This window comes from Chanodichthys erythropterus, chromosome 7 (assembly GCF_024489055.1).
Source record: "Chanodichthys erythropterus isolate Z2021 chromosome 7, ASM2448905v1, whole genome shotgun sequence".
Classification (NCBI taxonomy): domain Eukaryota; kingdom Metazoa; phylum Chordata; class Actinopteri; order Cypriniformes; family Xenocyprididae; genus Chanodichthys; species Chanodichthys erythropterus.
The window spans coordinates 37,214,512-37,231,492 of record NC_090227.1 but is presented as its reverse complement, the minus strand read 5'-3'; the positions used below and the strand labels follow the sequence as shown (position 1 = coordinate 37,231,492).

The 16,981-nt window shown below is 35.8% G+C and overlaps 1 protein-coding gene across 2 annotated transcripts; it reads left to right on the top strand.

The window, feature by feature from the left end:
- Positions 1–1,074: 1,074 nt before the first annotated feature.
- On the top strand, positions 1,075–12,548 carry nr2f2 (nuclear receptor subfamily 2, group F, member 2). 2 transcript variants are annotated; one of them, XM_067390446.1, is made up of 3 exons: positions 1,075–2,312; positions 3,304–3,849; positions 5,727–12,548. In XM_067390446.1, the coding sequence occupies exons 1-3, from the start codon at positions 1,853–1,855 to the stop codon at positions 5,999–6,001; spliced, it is 1,281 nt and encodes a 426-aa protein (XP_067246547.1). In that variant the 5' UTR covers positions 1,075–1,852; the 3' UTR covers positions 6,002–12,548. The 2 variants fall into 2 exon arrangements, with proteins under 2 accessions (XP_067246547.1, XP_067246548.1); XM_067390447.1 differs by having other exon boundaries at positions 1,076–2,312; positions 3,322–3,849.
- Positions 12,549–16,981: the final 4,433 nt, after the last annotated feature.

The following is a 16,981-nucleotide window of genomic DNA, read 5'->3' as shown; positions in this document are numbered from 1 at the left end:
TACAAATGTCAATAATCACCAACTATCTTTTATGGATTTTGGAACTATACACGTAAAGTCAGTCGACTTACATATAAGACATAAAATAATAGCCAAGTCTAAGAATTACGCCAATATAATAGGTCTTTTGGGCTATAATTAATGAATTGGTAGCCTATATAAAAATAAACGCAACGTCAATATATAGCCTAAGGTAGGCTATTCATATTCAGATCAAATTAAGCAAATTTAATATTCACAGAAATAAAGCTTACATAAATTCTGACTGACAATGACTATTAATTCATTTAGTATATATATTTTTTTCTCTGCTTACAAAGTAGTGTTTCGCATATATCCTATCTTTGACATATCTTGATTACAGTGCGAACTTACATCAATAGCCTCTCGCGTACATAGCTTGTTCCCTTGTGGAATCCCTGTTTTAAATGTATTTGTCAGTGCATTATTGACTTGATAAATGATATGCAGTTTCATGATTTATAACGAGGCGTTAATGCGGATAAATGGATTAATGGATCTGACCAAATCATATACGGCCAGTCTATAGAATAAATGTAACAAAAAGGTATGCAATGCAGTGAAAATGTGAAATAACAGAAATATCATTATCACTGAGATATTTATTATCATTTAGCAGTCAGATAAGAGGAAATGTAGCCTATTATTAAAAAAAAAAAAAAAAAAAAAAAACTTAGCCTATTTTAAACTTAAATTAGCATAATATTGATTTTGAAAAGCCGTGGACATCTGTAGTATGGAAAGCGGTTTTAATAGATATGCCAATCGTGTATTTTATTTGAAAGAAATCAAAATAATGAACACATGTATTGCGATCATTTTCCACCGAACGGTGTCCTACTCTCTTTAGGACCAAGCGGCTCCTCGACCCTCATTCCTGGCTTTGGCAAAGAACCAAGTAGCACAAGTGCCGACTAGCCAATAGGGTTCAGGGGGAGGTCCGTGAGCTCTGACCAGTCAAACACAGTCACTTTCCATATATGGCAACTCATCTCCATGGTAACGTGTGCTAAGTTGCAGCAGTCGTGTCAAAGTTCACTATATAGAGAGCTCAGTGAGCTGATCAGAGAGAAAGCATTCTGCCAGCCCAGCGCCTACAAATCGCAGTCACTTCCTAACCTCCCCCTTTTTAACATATTTGATCACTTTGATTCTCTGTTCTCTCTCTTATTATTTTTACGCGCATGAAGGAGGTTCTATAGGTTGTGATCTTTTTGTTATATTATCGGTCTTGCTTGCCGGAGAGTTGACTTCATATTTGACTCGAGCATAGGCTGCAACTGCGCGCGGCTGCTAGCGCTACCTCATCTGAAGAAAAGGAAGAAGCAGCAATATTTTTTTGCCAGTTGTTGGTTTTCTTCAAGACTTTACGCTGGAACTTCTCGCGTGTCGCAAGTATCTTTGAAAGCCGCGTGTTTCAGTGCGTCCGAACATCGCTACACGCGTGAAGTTATCTGTCCTGCTCGGTTCATATCTTCTTCCGCCGTGTTTATTTTCCATTTTTTCCTTGATGGGTTTACTGGATGGATGACTGCAAGTGCCCCTGGACTTGGCCTCTAAGAGCAAGGCTGCTATTCGGCTCGTCTTTGCTTCAGTTTTAACCACATGCCAGGTAACGCTATTCCAGTCAAGAAATAGACTACTGTTTGTCGTCGGTACGCAACTTTGAACGGACATTCAGACTCTAACCGACCGTGCCGATCCTGAATTATTTATTTTACCTTCCTAAGTGAGAAAGGCACCGTGCTTCGTTATCATTTGTTTTTGAAACAAAGCATTCCGAAACCAAAAACGGGGAACAAAAAGTTTTTTTTAACGTTGACTGATAGATATGGCAATGGTAGTGTGGAGAGGCTCCCAGGACGATGTGGCCGAGACCCAGGGCACCCTCTCATCGCAAGCCCAAGGAGGACTATCCCTTCCAACCCCTCAACCAGGCCAGCTGGGTCTGACGGCCTCTCAGGTTGCCCCTCCGACCCCTCAGACACCCGTTCAAGGACCCCCGAACAACAACACACAGTCCACCCCGACGAACCAGACGACGCAGAGTCAGTCGGAAAAGCAGCAGCCACAGCATATAGAGTGCGTGGTTTGCGGGGACAAATCCAGCGGCAAACACTATGGCCAGTTCACTTGCGAGGGCTGTAAAAGCTTTTTCAAACGGAGCGTACGAAGGAACCTCACTTACACATGCCGTGCCAACAGGAATTGTCCCATTGACCAGCACCATCGCAATCAGTGTCAGTACTGCCGCCTCAAAAAATGCCTCAAAGTTGGCATGAGACGGGAAGGTATTGGGATTTTTGTTGTTTTACTGCTGTCTTTGTCTTTTGTATTTAGCCTGATTAAATCATGCATGCTACGTTCCCCCTGTGTTTTGTCCCCGACTCTTCTCTCTGTCTGCCCGACCACAGCACGCGAAGGAACCGCCTATAGCGCTCGAGACCGAGCGTTATCACGGCGCCTTTAATGCTCGAATAACGAACAGCCTCTCCAAGCGACTATTTCGCATTTTACATGTTCGCGACGTTAAATTGATTGTCACTTTTATTCGCCGATGAAAATATGGGCATTCGTGCTGATTTTTAATAATATCACTGCAGAAATGCCGTACAGTTATGGCGAGGGAGTATGGAGAGGCAGCGTCAAAATCACACACACGCACGCATACACACACACACACACACACACACACTAGGCTAGGGTCCCCAGATAGTCCGCAATCTACAACGCTCTTCTTCAGGAGAAAAGTAAATAATAATCACAATTGCGCTTTTATAGTATTTATTCGAATAAATATTCCGCCAGACACCCAGTTCGCTCGCAGCTTCTCACTAGACAGCAGAAGGGACTCTGTCGCTAGCTAAATAGGTTAAGGGTTAGCATTCATGTCTTTCTTTGTGCATGTATTCACTGGGCTCATGTTGTGAAACGTAAACACAAATTATATGACAAGTACACTAAAATGAAACATTTGCAAATATCTTTTTTTCTGTTAACTAAAACATAGGGTTTGGCTAGAATTATTTTGTGTGTAGTGGGCGGTGCAGAACATTAGTATTGTGAGCATATCAAGAACCTAGTTTAAATTGTTTAACTTAACAGTAAAATCACGAAGGCCACTTTGATAGTTTAAAAGTTCTGCACGTGTCAAGTGATTACATTAATGATAGTGGTTTAGTTGCTTAAACAAATTGTGTGGTAAAAACACACCACAAGTGAAGTAAAAACAAGGTCAAGCTATGTTTTGTTGTTGTAGAATTCAAGCATCAATATCTACAGTTTCTCTTTTTACTGCAGCCGTGCAAAGGGGACGGATGCCACCCACACAGCCACACCATGGTCAGTTCGCCTTGACAAATGGGGACCCACTGCACTGCCATTCCTACTTATCCGGATATATCTCTCTACTACTACGAGCGGAGCCCTACCCAACTTCTCGGTATGGCAGTCAATGCATGCAGCCCAACAACATCATGGGCATCGAGAACATTTGTGAACTGGCAGCCAGGATGCTGTTTAGTGCGGTAGAGTGGGCCAGGAATATTCCCTTCTTCCCAGACCTCCAAATTACCGACCAGGTTGCCCTTTTGAGGTTGACCTGGAGTGAGTTGTTTGTGCTCAACGCTGCTCAATGCTCCATGCCGCTCCATGTGGCTCCACTTCTGGCGGCGGCTGGGCTCCATGCCTCCCCCATGTCTGCGGACAGAGTGGTCGCCTTTATGGACCACATTAGGATCTTCCAAGAACAAGTAGAAAAGCTTAAAGCTTTGCACGTTGACTCTGCTGAATACAGTTGTTTAAAGGCCATCGTTTTATTCACTTCAGGTAAGTTTTCATTTTCAAAACATATGTTTTTAATCATCTATTTTTATATTTGGTTGTGTTTGTACAGTAAAGAAACGTGGACTATTTAAAAAAAAAAAAAGTATATGTGCCAATTTCAGGCTATTTATCTGTAAGCATTAAATATTAAAATGTACACGTCATAATAGACACGTAAGTGTGAATATTTTACAGAGTTCTCTGATAAAAAATGCAGCTAACAAGTAAAATTAAGAAAATTATTTATTCTAACTAAAATGTTTTAAAATCATCGACGTATCGTCGATAGAATAAAGCAGTTCTGTTTATTTTAGCACTTAAGTTCCGTTTAGAATTAAATGGTGCCAGAATTAATATTTTGTGACAGCCAGCAATGCATAAAAAACATTTATTTATACGCGTAAAAATTAATAGAAGATACACGTTTAACTATATTGCCTATTACGTAGTTTTGATTTAAAAAAAACAAAAAAACAAAACAAAACAAATGAAAATACAAATAATGTTAGAAAATGAGCACTATCGACTTACAAAGTCTAAAATGCAGCCTTATTCATAATTTGTTGTAGTTTTACAATACATCAACATAATGTGATATTGAAGGGCAATCAATTATTTGTATTTATTTGCAATGACAGATATTAAGGATGTCATGCTCGAAGGGAGGGGGGTGAGGCTGTAGGAAATGGAAGAAAGGCCTAATGCTCCGTTTACACACATCACAGCCCAGCTTTACACCGGAGCCGATAAAATGATAGATATATTCACGTTGCGATAAACACCAATGGATAGTTTTGTTTAATTGTCCTTTATTGTGGAGCAGCGACGAGACATTTCTGTGCTTTGTTAAAAGCTCACAGTTCTTCCTTGTTTTGTTAGGATGATCTAGGGATACAAGACACATGCTGGACTCGTTCCAGAACTGGGTCATGACCCCAACTTCCTTTCTTTATTTGTGTATCACAGAGCTAAAGCGAAAAAGTTTTACAGATTTAAAACTTAATGGCGAATATATTCTCTCAGACATTTATGACTGGAACCAGTTGCACAATAAATAGCTATTAGCACAGAATGCAAATACGCTGTTTTGATTTCTTTACTACAGATAATGTTCCCTACAGCAATAAAATATAAATCAATCAAAACCTAAAATAAAAATAATATCAACTGAACTGTTACTAACATGCTATTTTTTTTTTTTAAGTTTATGTCATGTAGGGCAGCATTTTGCAATCGCTTTATTGATTTACAGTCTTACACCACCTCTTGTGGATAGCTTACTCTTCGAGTTTGTTGTTCTTTAAAAACAACTTTCAGTATTGTCTAAAAGTTTAGGGCTAAGGGTTGCGCTGTGTCTATAAATGTTCTAAAATAAGACAGATACAATACTATAATACGCTTACACTTAGGCTTTTAATTTCTTAACATGATTTTTTTTTTTTTTTTTTTTTTTTTTTAAAAATTGCCCTTTTGTGTTCCTTTTTGCCATACTAGTATAACCCACATGCTGCTAAATTGTCCTTTTTATGGGGATTACATATGCATCAAGATTCAAAAGGGTTTAAAACAATTTGTTACTCGGAATGCTCACTCAATTAGCTCTTTTTATAAAAAAAAAAAAAAGAAAAAAAAAAAAAATCCGAACAGCAAAACTCGAGAGTATTTTGCATCTCTGGTAAACTAAAGCTAGCTCGTATGGCACATATGATTTTCAGAAAGCGAATGTTTTGTGCATTGCATTCTGTACAACACACTGACGTAATAGCAAACTTAAATGAAATAGTATGCGTTACTGTTGTGAAACTTGCCGTTTTGTAAATGAATTGTCCAGGTGTGCTGTTAATGTAATTAACATTTGATTATCTCTCCGTTCCTTATAGATGCTTGTGGCCTGTCAGATGTGGCCCATGTGGAAAGTTTGCAAGAGAAGTCCCAGTGCGCTCTGGAGGAGTACGTTCGGAGCCAGTATCCCAACCAGCCAACTCGATTTGGGAAGTTATTACTGCGCTTGCCCTCTCTCCGTACAGTCTCGTCTTCGGTCATAGAGCAATTATTTTTCGTCCGATTGGTAGGTAAAACCCCAATTGAAACCCTCATCAGGGATATGTTGCTGTCGGGGAGCAGTTTTAACTGGCCTTACATGTCGATTCAGTAGGCAGAAGGAATGATCAAAGGGGCTGTGACTACAATAGTTAGCGCTTCTTTTGTAGAAGGAAACGGCTGTTACACGAGTTTACTTTCACGAAGAAAGACTTTCATACAATGACTGTGAATTTTAAAATTGAGACATTCAGTGAAGCCTCGAAATCCAGAGATTGCTCCCTGTGTCATTCTGAACAGTTTGTTCTAATGTTTTTTGTTTGTTTGTTTGTTGTTTTTGTAAAAAAAATAAAATAAAATAAATACAAAAATGAAGAAATACATAACCCACTAAAATTAATACAGAAGAAAAAAGAAAATAATTCATGGATTTTCACAATCCTTTCTGGACAGCAAAACTATAAAGTGCATTTAATCGATAATTTGGAACGATTAAGGAAGAAGAAAAAAGTTCTTTTTTTCTAAATTGCTATATTGTCCTGTGTCCATGTATCTATAGCTGTTTTTGTATATATTTTTTTTTTGTTTGTTTGTTTGTTTCTCCTTTCTGGTTCCAAACCGGCCTATGTGATTGTAGTATGTTATTTTTCTTTTTTTTTTTTTTTTCTTTTTTTTTTGTTGTTTTTCTAATAACCATGACTTCTTCTAAAACAGTTCAGAATGTAAAGACGTTCTTCGAGAATTCGAGAATTAAAACTAAATCCACAGCAATATAGGCTATGCTTACTAATGCTGCAAGCGCACTTACTCTATTGATGTCCCTTAATGAGCAAGAGTAGGGATTATTTTCATAACCAACTCAAACTTATATCCACAAAATGCCAGAGCACTAGTAATGCACCATTTCATGCCACTCTTCTGCCTGAGATAGACACCCCCCAAATCATTATATCCCGAAATGGATGCAGGAGCAAAACTATCGTTTAGTTATATGCGCCACAAAAGTGTTTGCAAACCGATTTTTGAGAGTTATGACCTGTCTCCATTTTTTTTTTTTTTTTTTTTTTTTTTATATTGGGATTCGGGCATGGCTGTAATGCAAATAGTAGAACAAAGTGTTTGATTTTACAGTGAAAAGGAGACCCCCACTTAATATTGTCAAATGTATTAAGTTGCGCACATCACGTGTTTTGCCACAGTAAACTGTATTTTGAACGTGGGGGAAATGATGGGTCATCATTCTTTTAATGATAAAGCAGCAGTATTAATAAGACGTCCCTATAAATGTCCCTCAACACTTAAAGCATTAAAGTGCCTGTACAGCGCAAATGTGTTATTAACGGTTACTGAAGTCTATACACCATGGGGGAACACGCTTAGAATTTACAAAATAAGTCTTATAATTGTTCATTTCACTTGAGGGAAAAAAACACACAAGTAGAGGCAGTATTCTTGTAAATATAGGTCAATTCATTTCAAGGACTTTTTCTTTATACAACGTATATGTGATTAAGAATAAAACTGTGGTTGCCAATTTTTTCGGTAATACAAATGTCTTCAAATGAGTGACAGACTTAGCTAGTAGCACTGAAAGTTCTGGTTGTAATGTACATACATATAAAGACAAATGTTTTTTTTTTTCTTCCTTTCTTTTTCATGTATTTAGACTGTGAATGCATGGCCACAGGTCGCTAACCTATTTTACCTTTGATATATATATATATAAATGTAAATGTTTTTGACTGTATAGATATAATCTGTGCATTCAGTACACTAGCCCTTGTATTTAAAAAGACAAAAAAATGAAAAAAAAAAAAAAAAAAACGTTCGACGATAGGTTGACACTTAACAGGGTGAGCTGGTTTGGAAAGGGGTGGCTATTTTGACTTGGTGTTCTGCTCCTTTTCGGTCTGTAACAGATGCCTTGTGTGTGTATGTGTGAAAGCTTGCAATTTCGTCCTTGTTTTGAGGCTTTTCTTCAACACACAAGACACCATGTTGTGATTGGATAAAAAGGGATCATATTGTGTAGTTGATTGAACAGTTATTTGGGCTGTTCTCTGCCACATATGGACCAGTGAATGATACATGATTGTAATTATGAACAGTTTAAACTGACCCACGTTTTTATATAAATATATAAAATATATTACTGCAGGGTATTGATAACGTATAGATACTTTTTTATTATTATTGATTATTATTAATTGCAAGTGATATACGTGAGTGTGTGTGGAAGTTTATAGTTGAAAACAATTCTTGTTTGTTTGTGTTAGCTTATTGTAAACAAGCATTCTGCTGTAAATTTGTTCTTGGTATTAAATTATAATTTATGAATTTGAAATCAAAAGGCTTTCATTGTTGTGTTATTCATGATTAGCGGACAAATATGTCTGTTCTATCGGACAGTGAACTCATGCTCTGTCTCAAACTGCTGAAGGTTGGGTTTACGGATGTGTGTTTCAGAGAGAGAGAGAGTGTGTGTGTGTGTGTGTGTGAGTGAGTGAGTGAGTGAGTGAGTGTGTGAGAGAGAGAGTGGGTTGGGGGTGCGAGGGTTTGGCATGGGAAATTGTCCAGGTTACATCTACATTTGGCTATGTAAATACACGTGCAAAGTGCTGCAGCTTCAAGTGTGAAAGTACGCTTTTATTTGCCCTCTAACACTTTTTACACATTCACCTATCTATGATAAAAAAAAAAAAAAAATAAGGAAATTTCAAGTATCATGTCATCCCTACTTACCAGGTATAGATGGTGTGTATATGCGCAGACGTTCTTGCTCATTGCCTTGTTGGGTATCACTTTCAATTTAAATACATCAAATCTTCTCAGAGCAGGTACTGACACGTCGGAACTGAAGTCGCGATGAAATGCAACATTGGACGTTCAATACATGTCAAATGAAATGCCATCTTGTTGTAAACGTGACAAATGACAAAATGCAGACCACTGTTTGTTCTACCTCGAAAGCAGTATTTTATGTGTCACATTTAGGGCTATCTGTTAGAGGACACCAAGCGTGTGAAGCTATCCTGTAAACTGCGCCTTCAACTTGGTGTCCTATTAGTTGAGTCAATATGGCGTCTTGCAATCCAACGCAAGCTATACGGCTCCCCGGAGCAAAGCGGTGTCTTGTAATTGAAACCACATTGCTGGGAGAAAAGGCCCCCTCAATCGACACCGAGGGCCCAAAAAAAAAAAAAAAAAAAAAAAAGCTTCAGACAGCAACCGTGTTAAAGTTTTTGTCAGGAGTCCAATAGTCCTAAAATCCAGAGATAGGCTTAATATTTTCATAGCCAATGTAATTAAAACGTATTTTTCTTTTTACGTATGGTTATAGCACGATTTAACAAGACCATCGCTAACTCGTTAGGTTCTCCAAGATCTCGTTTGGCAAATTCTACTACTTGGGTATAGCTTCGAGAAAATAAAAGGTAACATCCTGACCCCAAATACACCTATGTTATATATTACTGTTTTGATATTGGATCAGACAAACTGATGATAGGCTAAAGTAACTTATATGGCTGAGGAACAATGTGACGCACAATAATGGTACGCTAATCAGACCACTACCACCATTGCTTTTTTTTTCCAACTGCGTAATAATAATAACATCATCGACAATGATAATTATAACACGCTTTATATTATTTATATTCCATGTAAATACTATTTATTTATTTATTTATTTATTTAACTACTTAAAAAAAAATACCTTAAACTGATCGGGAAGGCAAGAGCTATATAGCGTAATCCTGGTAAGTTTGTTTGTTTCGGGGCTATGGGTAAAGGCCTGTTTAGATGACCGGAAATGATTGATGGATGTTTGTTATTGTTTTAAACGTGGCCCAGGATGTGTGTTTGATGAGAGCGCTAATGCATGTAGCAGAGGAAGGCTTGTAATTATGACACAGTGATGAGACCTATTAACTACTCGAGATACTATTAGTAGTTGGCATTACGTGCTTTAAAAAACTAATTCCAGTAAGTCTGTGCAACAAATTCCACCGTGCACAAACTTCATAGATCTTATGTTGTATATTTTGTCAAAGAGGAATTGACAGTTTCTTCGCTTTAAATGCTCGTTTTGCTTTGATAGGCTTACCAGAGCAGGTTAGTAGTAATTTGGATCATGGCTTCACAGGCTTGATTTTAGTTGACAGAGCGTGTGTTGAGGCTGAACTCTATAATTTGCACTTCTGTTCTTTTATTAGCGTCGGACAACGAACTAATGAGGTCTCCCTCAGTACAATGTCAGTTTTATTTATTTATTCGTGGAAAAAGTACTATGGGATATGGCTGGCCAACCAAGCCAACAACAAATGATTCCTAACCGCTTCTCCATTGATTCTGTATAATATTCTATATGTCTATAGCAGACATTTAAAACTAAAAGAGTAAAACACGTCGACATTCTTGCAGGTGCCAGGGTAAAAGTGCCTTCGTTGTTTTTTAAAGGCATTATTGTTTGATGAGGTAGACGCGGCAAAACTGCCTGAGGAATCGTTAGGCCTACTATTTAAATGTAAGGTGTGTTCAGTCTCGAAGGATTGAAATCGTCTGTTACCGTCACCCAACATCCTCTACATTGCTGATGTTGCTAAAATAATTGAATATAGTGTGATTTTAAAAGCTAGCACATAATTATCTGGCTTAACAGTGGTACGGTAGCTAATAACACTGTTTGTCTCGGAGGTTTTCAACTTAATTTCAAAATGACCTCTCAGACCTTTCCTAAGCCTTAGCTACTATGACATCAAGCTACGTGGATGTGGTTTTGACGAATCGGTCATATATCTCTTAGACTCCTTAGCAAAAGTCATCATAGCTTTGAGATAGGCTATCATATGCTCGCTTGTGTTGTTCTTATGATGAGCTCGACGAGGGAAGAGCCAGCAATTGGTTTCCATAGCGACCTCCAAAGAGCAGCGATAATAAGCAAAGCATAGACCCCCCACTCCCTTAGAAAAAAAGAAAGAAGACAATTTAACGTCTGTGTTGTTCTTTCACCTCACTCGAGTATCAACATATTCCTGTTTCATTATATTTATTGCCCCTCGTAAGATTTGGTGAATATAGAGAGTAACTGTCCATAATTTTAGCCCTCATATTTATATCAGTTTATATGAGGAAAAACTCGTCACGACTCACGACCTTAGTGTTTTGGCTTTTCAAATAATGAGGTACTTTGGAGAACTTTTGTTTGACGTCATCTATATTTTTTTTTTGGCGGCAAATTGCGTGGAATGTTCTGTAACGGGGCAGTTTAACAACAATCTAATGTGGCCTTGTCTAGCACAGAAGCAATTTTATTTCCTTTTAACAACTGTTTTAAGTAAACGCTTGCATATTCTTTATATTAATAACCATTGTTTATTTGAACAAAACCGCAATATGAATAACTGGGTCAGGATGCCTTGTCTTTTAATTTTTTCAAAACTAAAATGGAGCAATAAAAATATTCGTATTGGTTACTTAAAACTTAACTGGCTTCATTGCGATATATATGCATTTTTAAAATAAATTATTTTATTTATTTATTTATTTTGCCTGTCAGTCTGTCTGTGTTATTTTGAATAAAGTGCTTTAAAATAGACTTGCTGCTCTCAGCTCGGTGGGTTCCTCTCTCTAAATGTTAGAAAATTGTGCCATCTACCCGCTATTCACAGAACTGTCACTTCCAGGACCTCCCGAGACCTTGAGCCAACTTTAACACAAAGGGAGAGACTGAGGGGGTTGGTGAGATGCTTCGAAGTGTAGTCTGTTCTCTGGGTTAAAACAGGCATTAAATGAATAACATCACAGATTTTATGTTTGATTTAGCCTATTATTTTAGTATAACTTGCAACGTACCAAAGTTATGGGAGGGATTGCATCAGTAGTCTACATAGACTATTCAAACCATTTGACATCCCATCCACAATATGAGGAATTTTTATTTTATGTTTTTATTTTATTAAATTTCTCTGTTGTTACATTAATACAATATTAAGTCATATCCTTCAGGGTGATGAATGACTATTTTTATAATTACCAAGTTAGATCACAACATAACCTTATGAACTAACGCAGAAGACATTGAAAGTATAAAACACCAACAAAATAATGCTGATGCAATAAACGTTGGTGTCACTCATGACGTTTATACTATTTCCGTTTTATCAGAGGTACTTATTTTTCTTTAATTAAAGTCTGTGGTAGCCTAAAGTTTTTTTCTCTTCTATCGGTTTGATGGGAGCAGAGGAGCAGGTCACATTCTGATCTTTAGCACAGTTTCAAATGGACGGGTTAATTCTTGTTTAATTCATTAGCATTCCCAGTGCACGGGTTCCTCTCAGACATCTGTCTAGTATACCACACGTGTTTACAATGACTTTCATTCACTGTTTCTTGAGGAAAAACACGGATCCTGTGCGTTTTAAGCTTGGTTACTCTCTTGCGTTAAACATTCAGCTATAGATATTTACATGAACGGTGTTTATTAACCTCGGAATTTTTGGTCCCCCTCGTAAGTGAAATACGCCTACCATCGAAAGGGACAACAAAGGTTAACATTAAAGTTTAGAAAAATTAAAGTAAAAAAAAAAAAGTAAAGTAATAACTGCACCAATGCACATAGTGCTAAGGGACACATTTTACTGTAGGCTATTGTTTGAGTTTTCCCGCCCTATATATATATATATATATATATATATATATATATATATATATATATATATATATATATATATATATATATATATATATATTTAAATTGTAGGCTACCGTTTTTGCGTTGACAAGGTAGATTCAATTGTTAATATTCTTAATGGCCTAGGCAATTTGACTAACATCTTGAAACGAATGCAATATCTCCTTTTATTTTGAGTCCAGTCGCAAGATTTAGGCTGTTCTTTGTTTAAAGCGCCCATATGTAGCAACGCTCCATGTCGATAACATCCTATTATTTTTCCGGCTGAGAAATGGCTGAATTTAAAGACTTAGACATTGCGGTAAAAGGAAAACGCGATTAACGTCAACAAAATTTGATACCTGTGTAAAGCGGCCTTCTACTAAATGCACACGCAGTGTCTGCCGCTAGAGTTAAACGCTGGTGAACTCAGTCAGTGGGTCTCAGTCAGTGAACTCGCGAGGAACCAATAGGAGAAGAGAGAGAGAGAGATCTAAAGCGCAAAACTGAGGATAGTCATAGTACCATCTAAACTAATATATACAACTTGGATTTTGGCTTGTACTTAGTAGGACTAGTGAATAATTGATAATAATCATTTAATTACATTTTACAGTTTGTCAAAGGTGTTGTCTTGGACGGTATAATTGTTTAATCCATTTATATTTGTAACCACAAGTACTTTATATAAAATCTAATTTGCTGCATTTTTGTGGGAAGCGTTCGAAAATTACAGTCTGATTTGTTAAATGTTTGATTAAGATGTAGGGTCAGTTTAGAACACTGTCTTAACATGTGTCATTTTCCACTGGCTATAGTTATGAAGGACAACAATACTAATAATAGTAATGATGATAATAATAATAATAATAATAATAATTATTATTATTATTATTATTATTATTGGGGGTGAGTTATTGATGTTATGAGAAAAAAAAAATCATTATTGATAGATGCATATTTCAGAGTGTATGCTACTTTGTTTTGTAATATTTAGATGTTAATGGTCTCAGTATTATTAACCCTCTAAACACGAGAATAACAAGTGTAAATTCATGTTGCCTATATAACATATAAAGATCTTTGTGTCTATTGAACAGACACCAATTTACAAAAAGTATTCTCCCCAATAGCTTTTGACAACAAATGTGCTCTTTAAAAGAAAAAAAGAAAAAGAAAAAAAAGGAAAGCGTTTGTGATCAGACAAAGTGTGAAATCATCATAGAATGAAATGTAGCCTACTAGTCTGAAATGACGTTATGATATTATTTATAATTGCATTTTTTTTTTTTTTTTTTTTTTTATAAAGTAACATAAACGGGATCATACACACAATACCTCTCACATACATGTGCACTTTTAGATAAGAGCAAGGTAACTCAACCGTCAAATTATAATTGCAATTTAATAATATAATAATAAAATAAAACATGTTCCAACGCAATGCAAATATCAAATCCTCTCAAACAGCAGTGTAAAAACACCGAGCGACGTAGGCCTTGGATATCTTTGTCCTCGACTCCTGGCTGTTATTCTTTCTTCTCGATCTCTCCTTCAAGAATCATGCCACTCTTTGGGAACTACTAAGTACAGTTTAAAAATCAAATGCACTCTACAGTGAGCCCGATAAGTTGGTTATTATCTCTCTTTTCAAACACAAATGTACAAACAGGTGTTCATATATATATATATATATATATATATATATATATATATATATATATATATATATATATATATAAAATATATATATATAAATATATTATATAAAATATATATATATAAATCATTAAACCAATAGAGCACGCGCACGCATAAGAATTTCCCCTGTACTATTTTCGAATTTTGTGCGACAGCATCAGTTTGAGATGAACACCTAAACATCTGAACACTGAGAGCACAGTGATAGCCTACTTAGAAAGACACAGACTCCGACACCCGCGCCATCGCTTTCATGATAGCGGGCGATGTCAGTTCTGGAGACACATGCTCCCTGTTTCTTTTTTCAAGATCATTAGCGGCCCCCTCCAGCTACAATCCTTGCATGGATTGAACAATAAGACACGGGTGCATTAAATTCTCAAGCACTGCTGCCAGTCATGCTGAGAGAGGTAAGCATGTTGTCGACTTCAGTATGGGGATGCTTAAAGAAAGAAAATACAGTAGTGTAGGGCAAAATTGAAGGGAAAATATAAATGTATTTAAGGAATAATAAACACTAGCTTTTACGAATTTAGAGAGCAAAATCTGAAAATCTGAAAAGTGACGTTGGAACTGCGTTTCGTTTTGCAATGCACATCAAAAACACAAGCAACAGACAGATCTCCCGGTTAATCAGAACTGCTTTAGACTGAGGGTGCTGTTTTACATTTAAAAGCAAGATGGCGCTATTTTGTTCATCTGTCAAACGAGAGGTTTCTTTAGTACCCACTGGCTTTATCACACATGTCGAAGTTATCAGTCTTTTTCATTGGTTCATGTTGACATATTACACAAATTATCAAAGCTTTATATCAAGCAAAATATCATGAATTATTATTTTTATTTATTTTTTTCTTGTTCTTTTTGTGAGGCATGCGTTTAACTTTGAGCTTGAAAATTAAGATGATCGTGTACCATGAATTAAAAAAAAAAAAAAAAAATGTAAATTTGGTACAGATATTCTGTAATTTGTTATCTGTAATTGATTATTAAGATATAAAAATGTACTTAAGAATGAAATACTGTAAACCTGTACTATATATGCTTAAAGACCATTTATAAGCATAAAGACTCTTTTGCCTTCCTTTCAAATTCATGTACTTTTATTTTCATTTATTAATTTACTGCAAATGCGGTTTATATTTTTCTTTTGTTACTGACGTTATGTTGTTCAAACTTCTGCAGTTTTCCATGTGTTTGCGAATTCAGATAACTTGATGTTTATTGATGCATGTTTGCTTAAAAATACAATGATTTGTGGGAATGAGGAGAAGGAATGCATGCTGTTTATTATAGTGATATAATAAACAGAATCATAAGTGACAATTGGACGACTCAGATTTTATTGGGAATTTGGTAAAAAGCATTTTTTCCTGGTAGAAACATTTCTCACACTGCAGATAATAATTAAAACAAGACTGACGATGACGAATAAAGAACTGTAACGCTTTGATACACACATTTAATAAATACACACAAGCTTAATAAATGTACGGTTATCCTATTATAATGAATGTATTATTATAGTAGCAGTAGTAATATCTGGTAATACTTAAGTTAAGTTAAGATACACGTTTTCACTTGTCTACAGCATCCATAATTTCAGAAATGTACATTTAAATGTAAATTAAAAAAAAAAAGGAAATTCAATTATAAGTAAATTTCAGTATATATTTCCTGAACCTAATTGTGGCACATATCGTCAGACGTCCATAAGATCTGTTTTAGCTACAAATGTACACAATATAAAAGCAGATTTCTAAATATGATTGACCTCGATCCACGATCGACCCACTGAACTCGTTTTTTTCTCTTAGCTGCCTTCTGTTGTCCACTCCATGTCCACTGACAAGGAATGTCCAAAAAAAAAATATATATGCATAGCGTTTTCTTTTTTTTAATTAGACTTTTTTTTTTTTTTTTTTTTTTTTAGCAATTAATAAATATTTTAATTGTCATTGTCGACCACAGTCCTAAATCGATTTCTGGAATTGAAAGATTATTATTATTATTATTATTATTATTATTATTATTAATACTACTACTACATTAGTGTAACTGAGCCATTTCTACCATTCCTTTTTTCGTGCTGTATGTACAAAATGACACAGGGTGTTACTTAAGAAATAATTATTTCAGAAAGTAATATGTAATATCTTGTTATAATATTATCATTATTAATCATAATAATAATAATAATAATAATAAATATCATTAGACCTATTATTATTATTATTATTATACAGCCAGTGGCCTATATTAGACAAGCTGTATCATGCATTACAGCCATTACACACAATAACAATAGCAGACACATTAGTTGAGCTAGAGGATCTGGGTCTAGCTTTTACGGTCTGCCTTGCGAATTTTAGACCGAATGTGTCTTCAGTCACGTTCTCTTATGTCTTGGCCAGTTCTCTGAACTTTATCACTAAATGTAAACAAGTTGTCAGTTTGGAAATAATCTTCTTTACTTTTTTATTACAATGAAAATTCAATCTCCCAAGCTTAGATTAGGCAGATGAGATTTTTTTTTTCATTCCTTGTCACTCGTTGGGCCAGACTTCGGAGGACAATAATGTGGCAATTGTGGATGCTATGTGACCCATAAAATTTGAGGGTGGCTATTCTGGCTTTGGTATATAATTATGCAAAACACTTTGTATAAAGACTTGCCATCCGATCTAATGATAGGGACTACAGTCTCATTTCAAAAGAGGG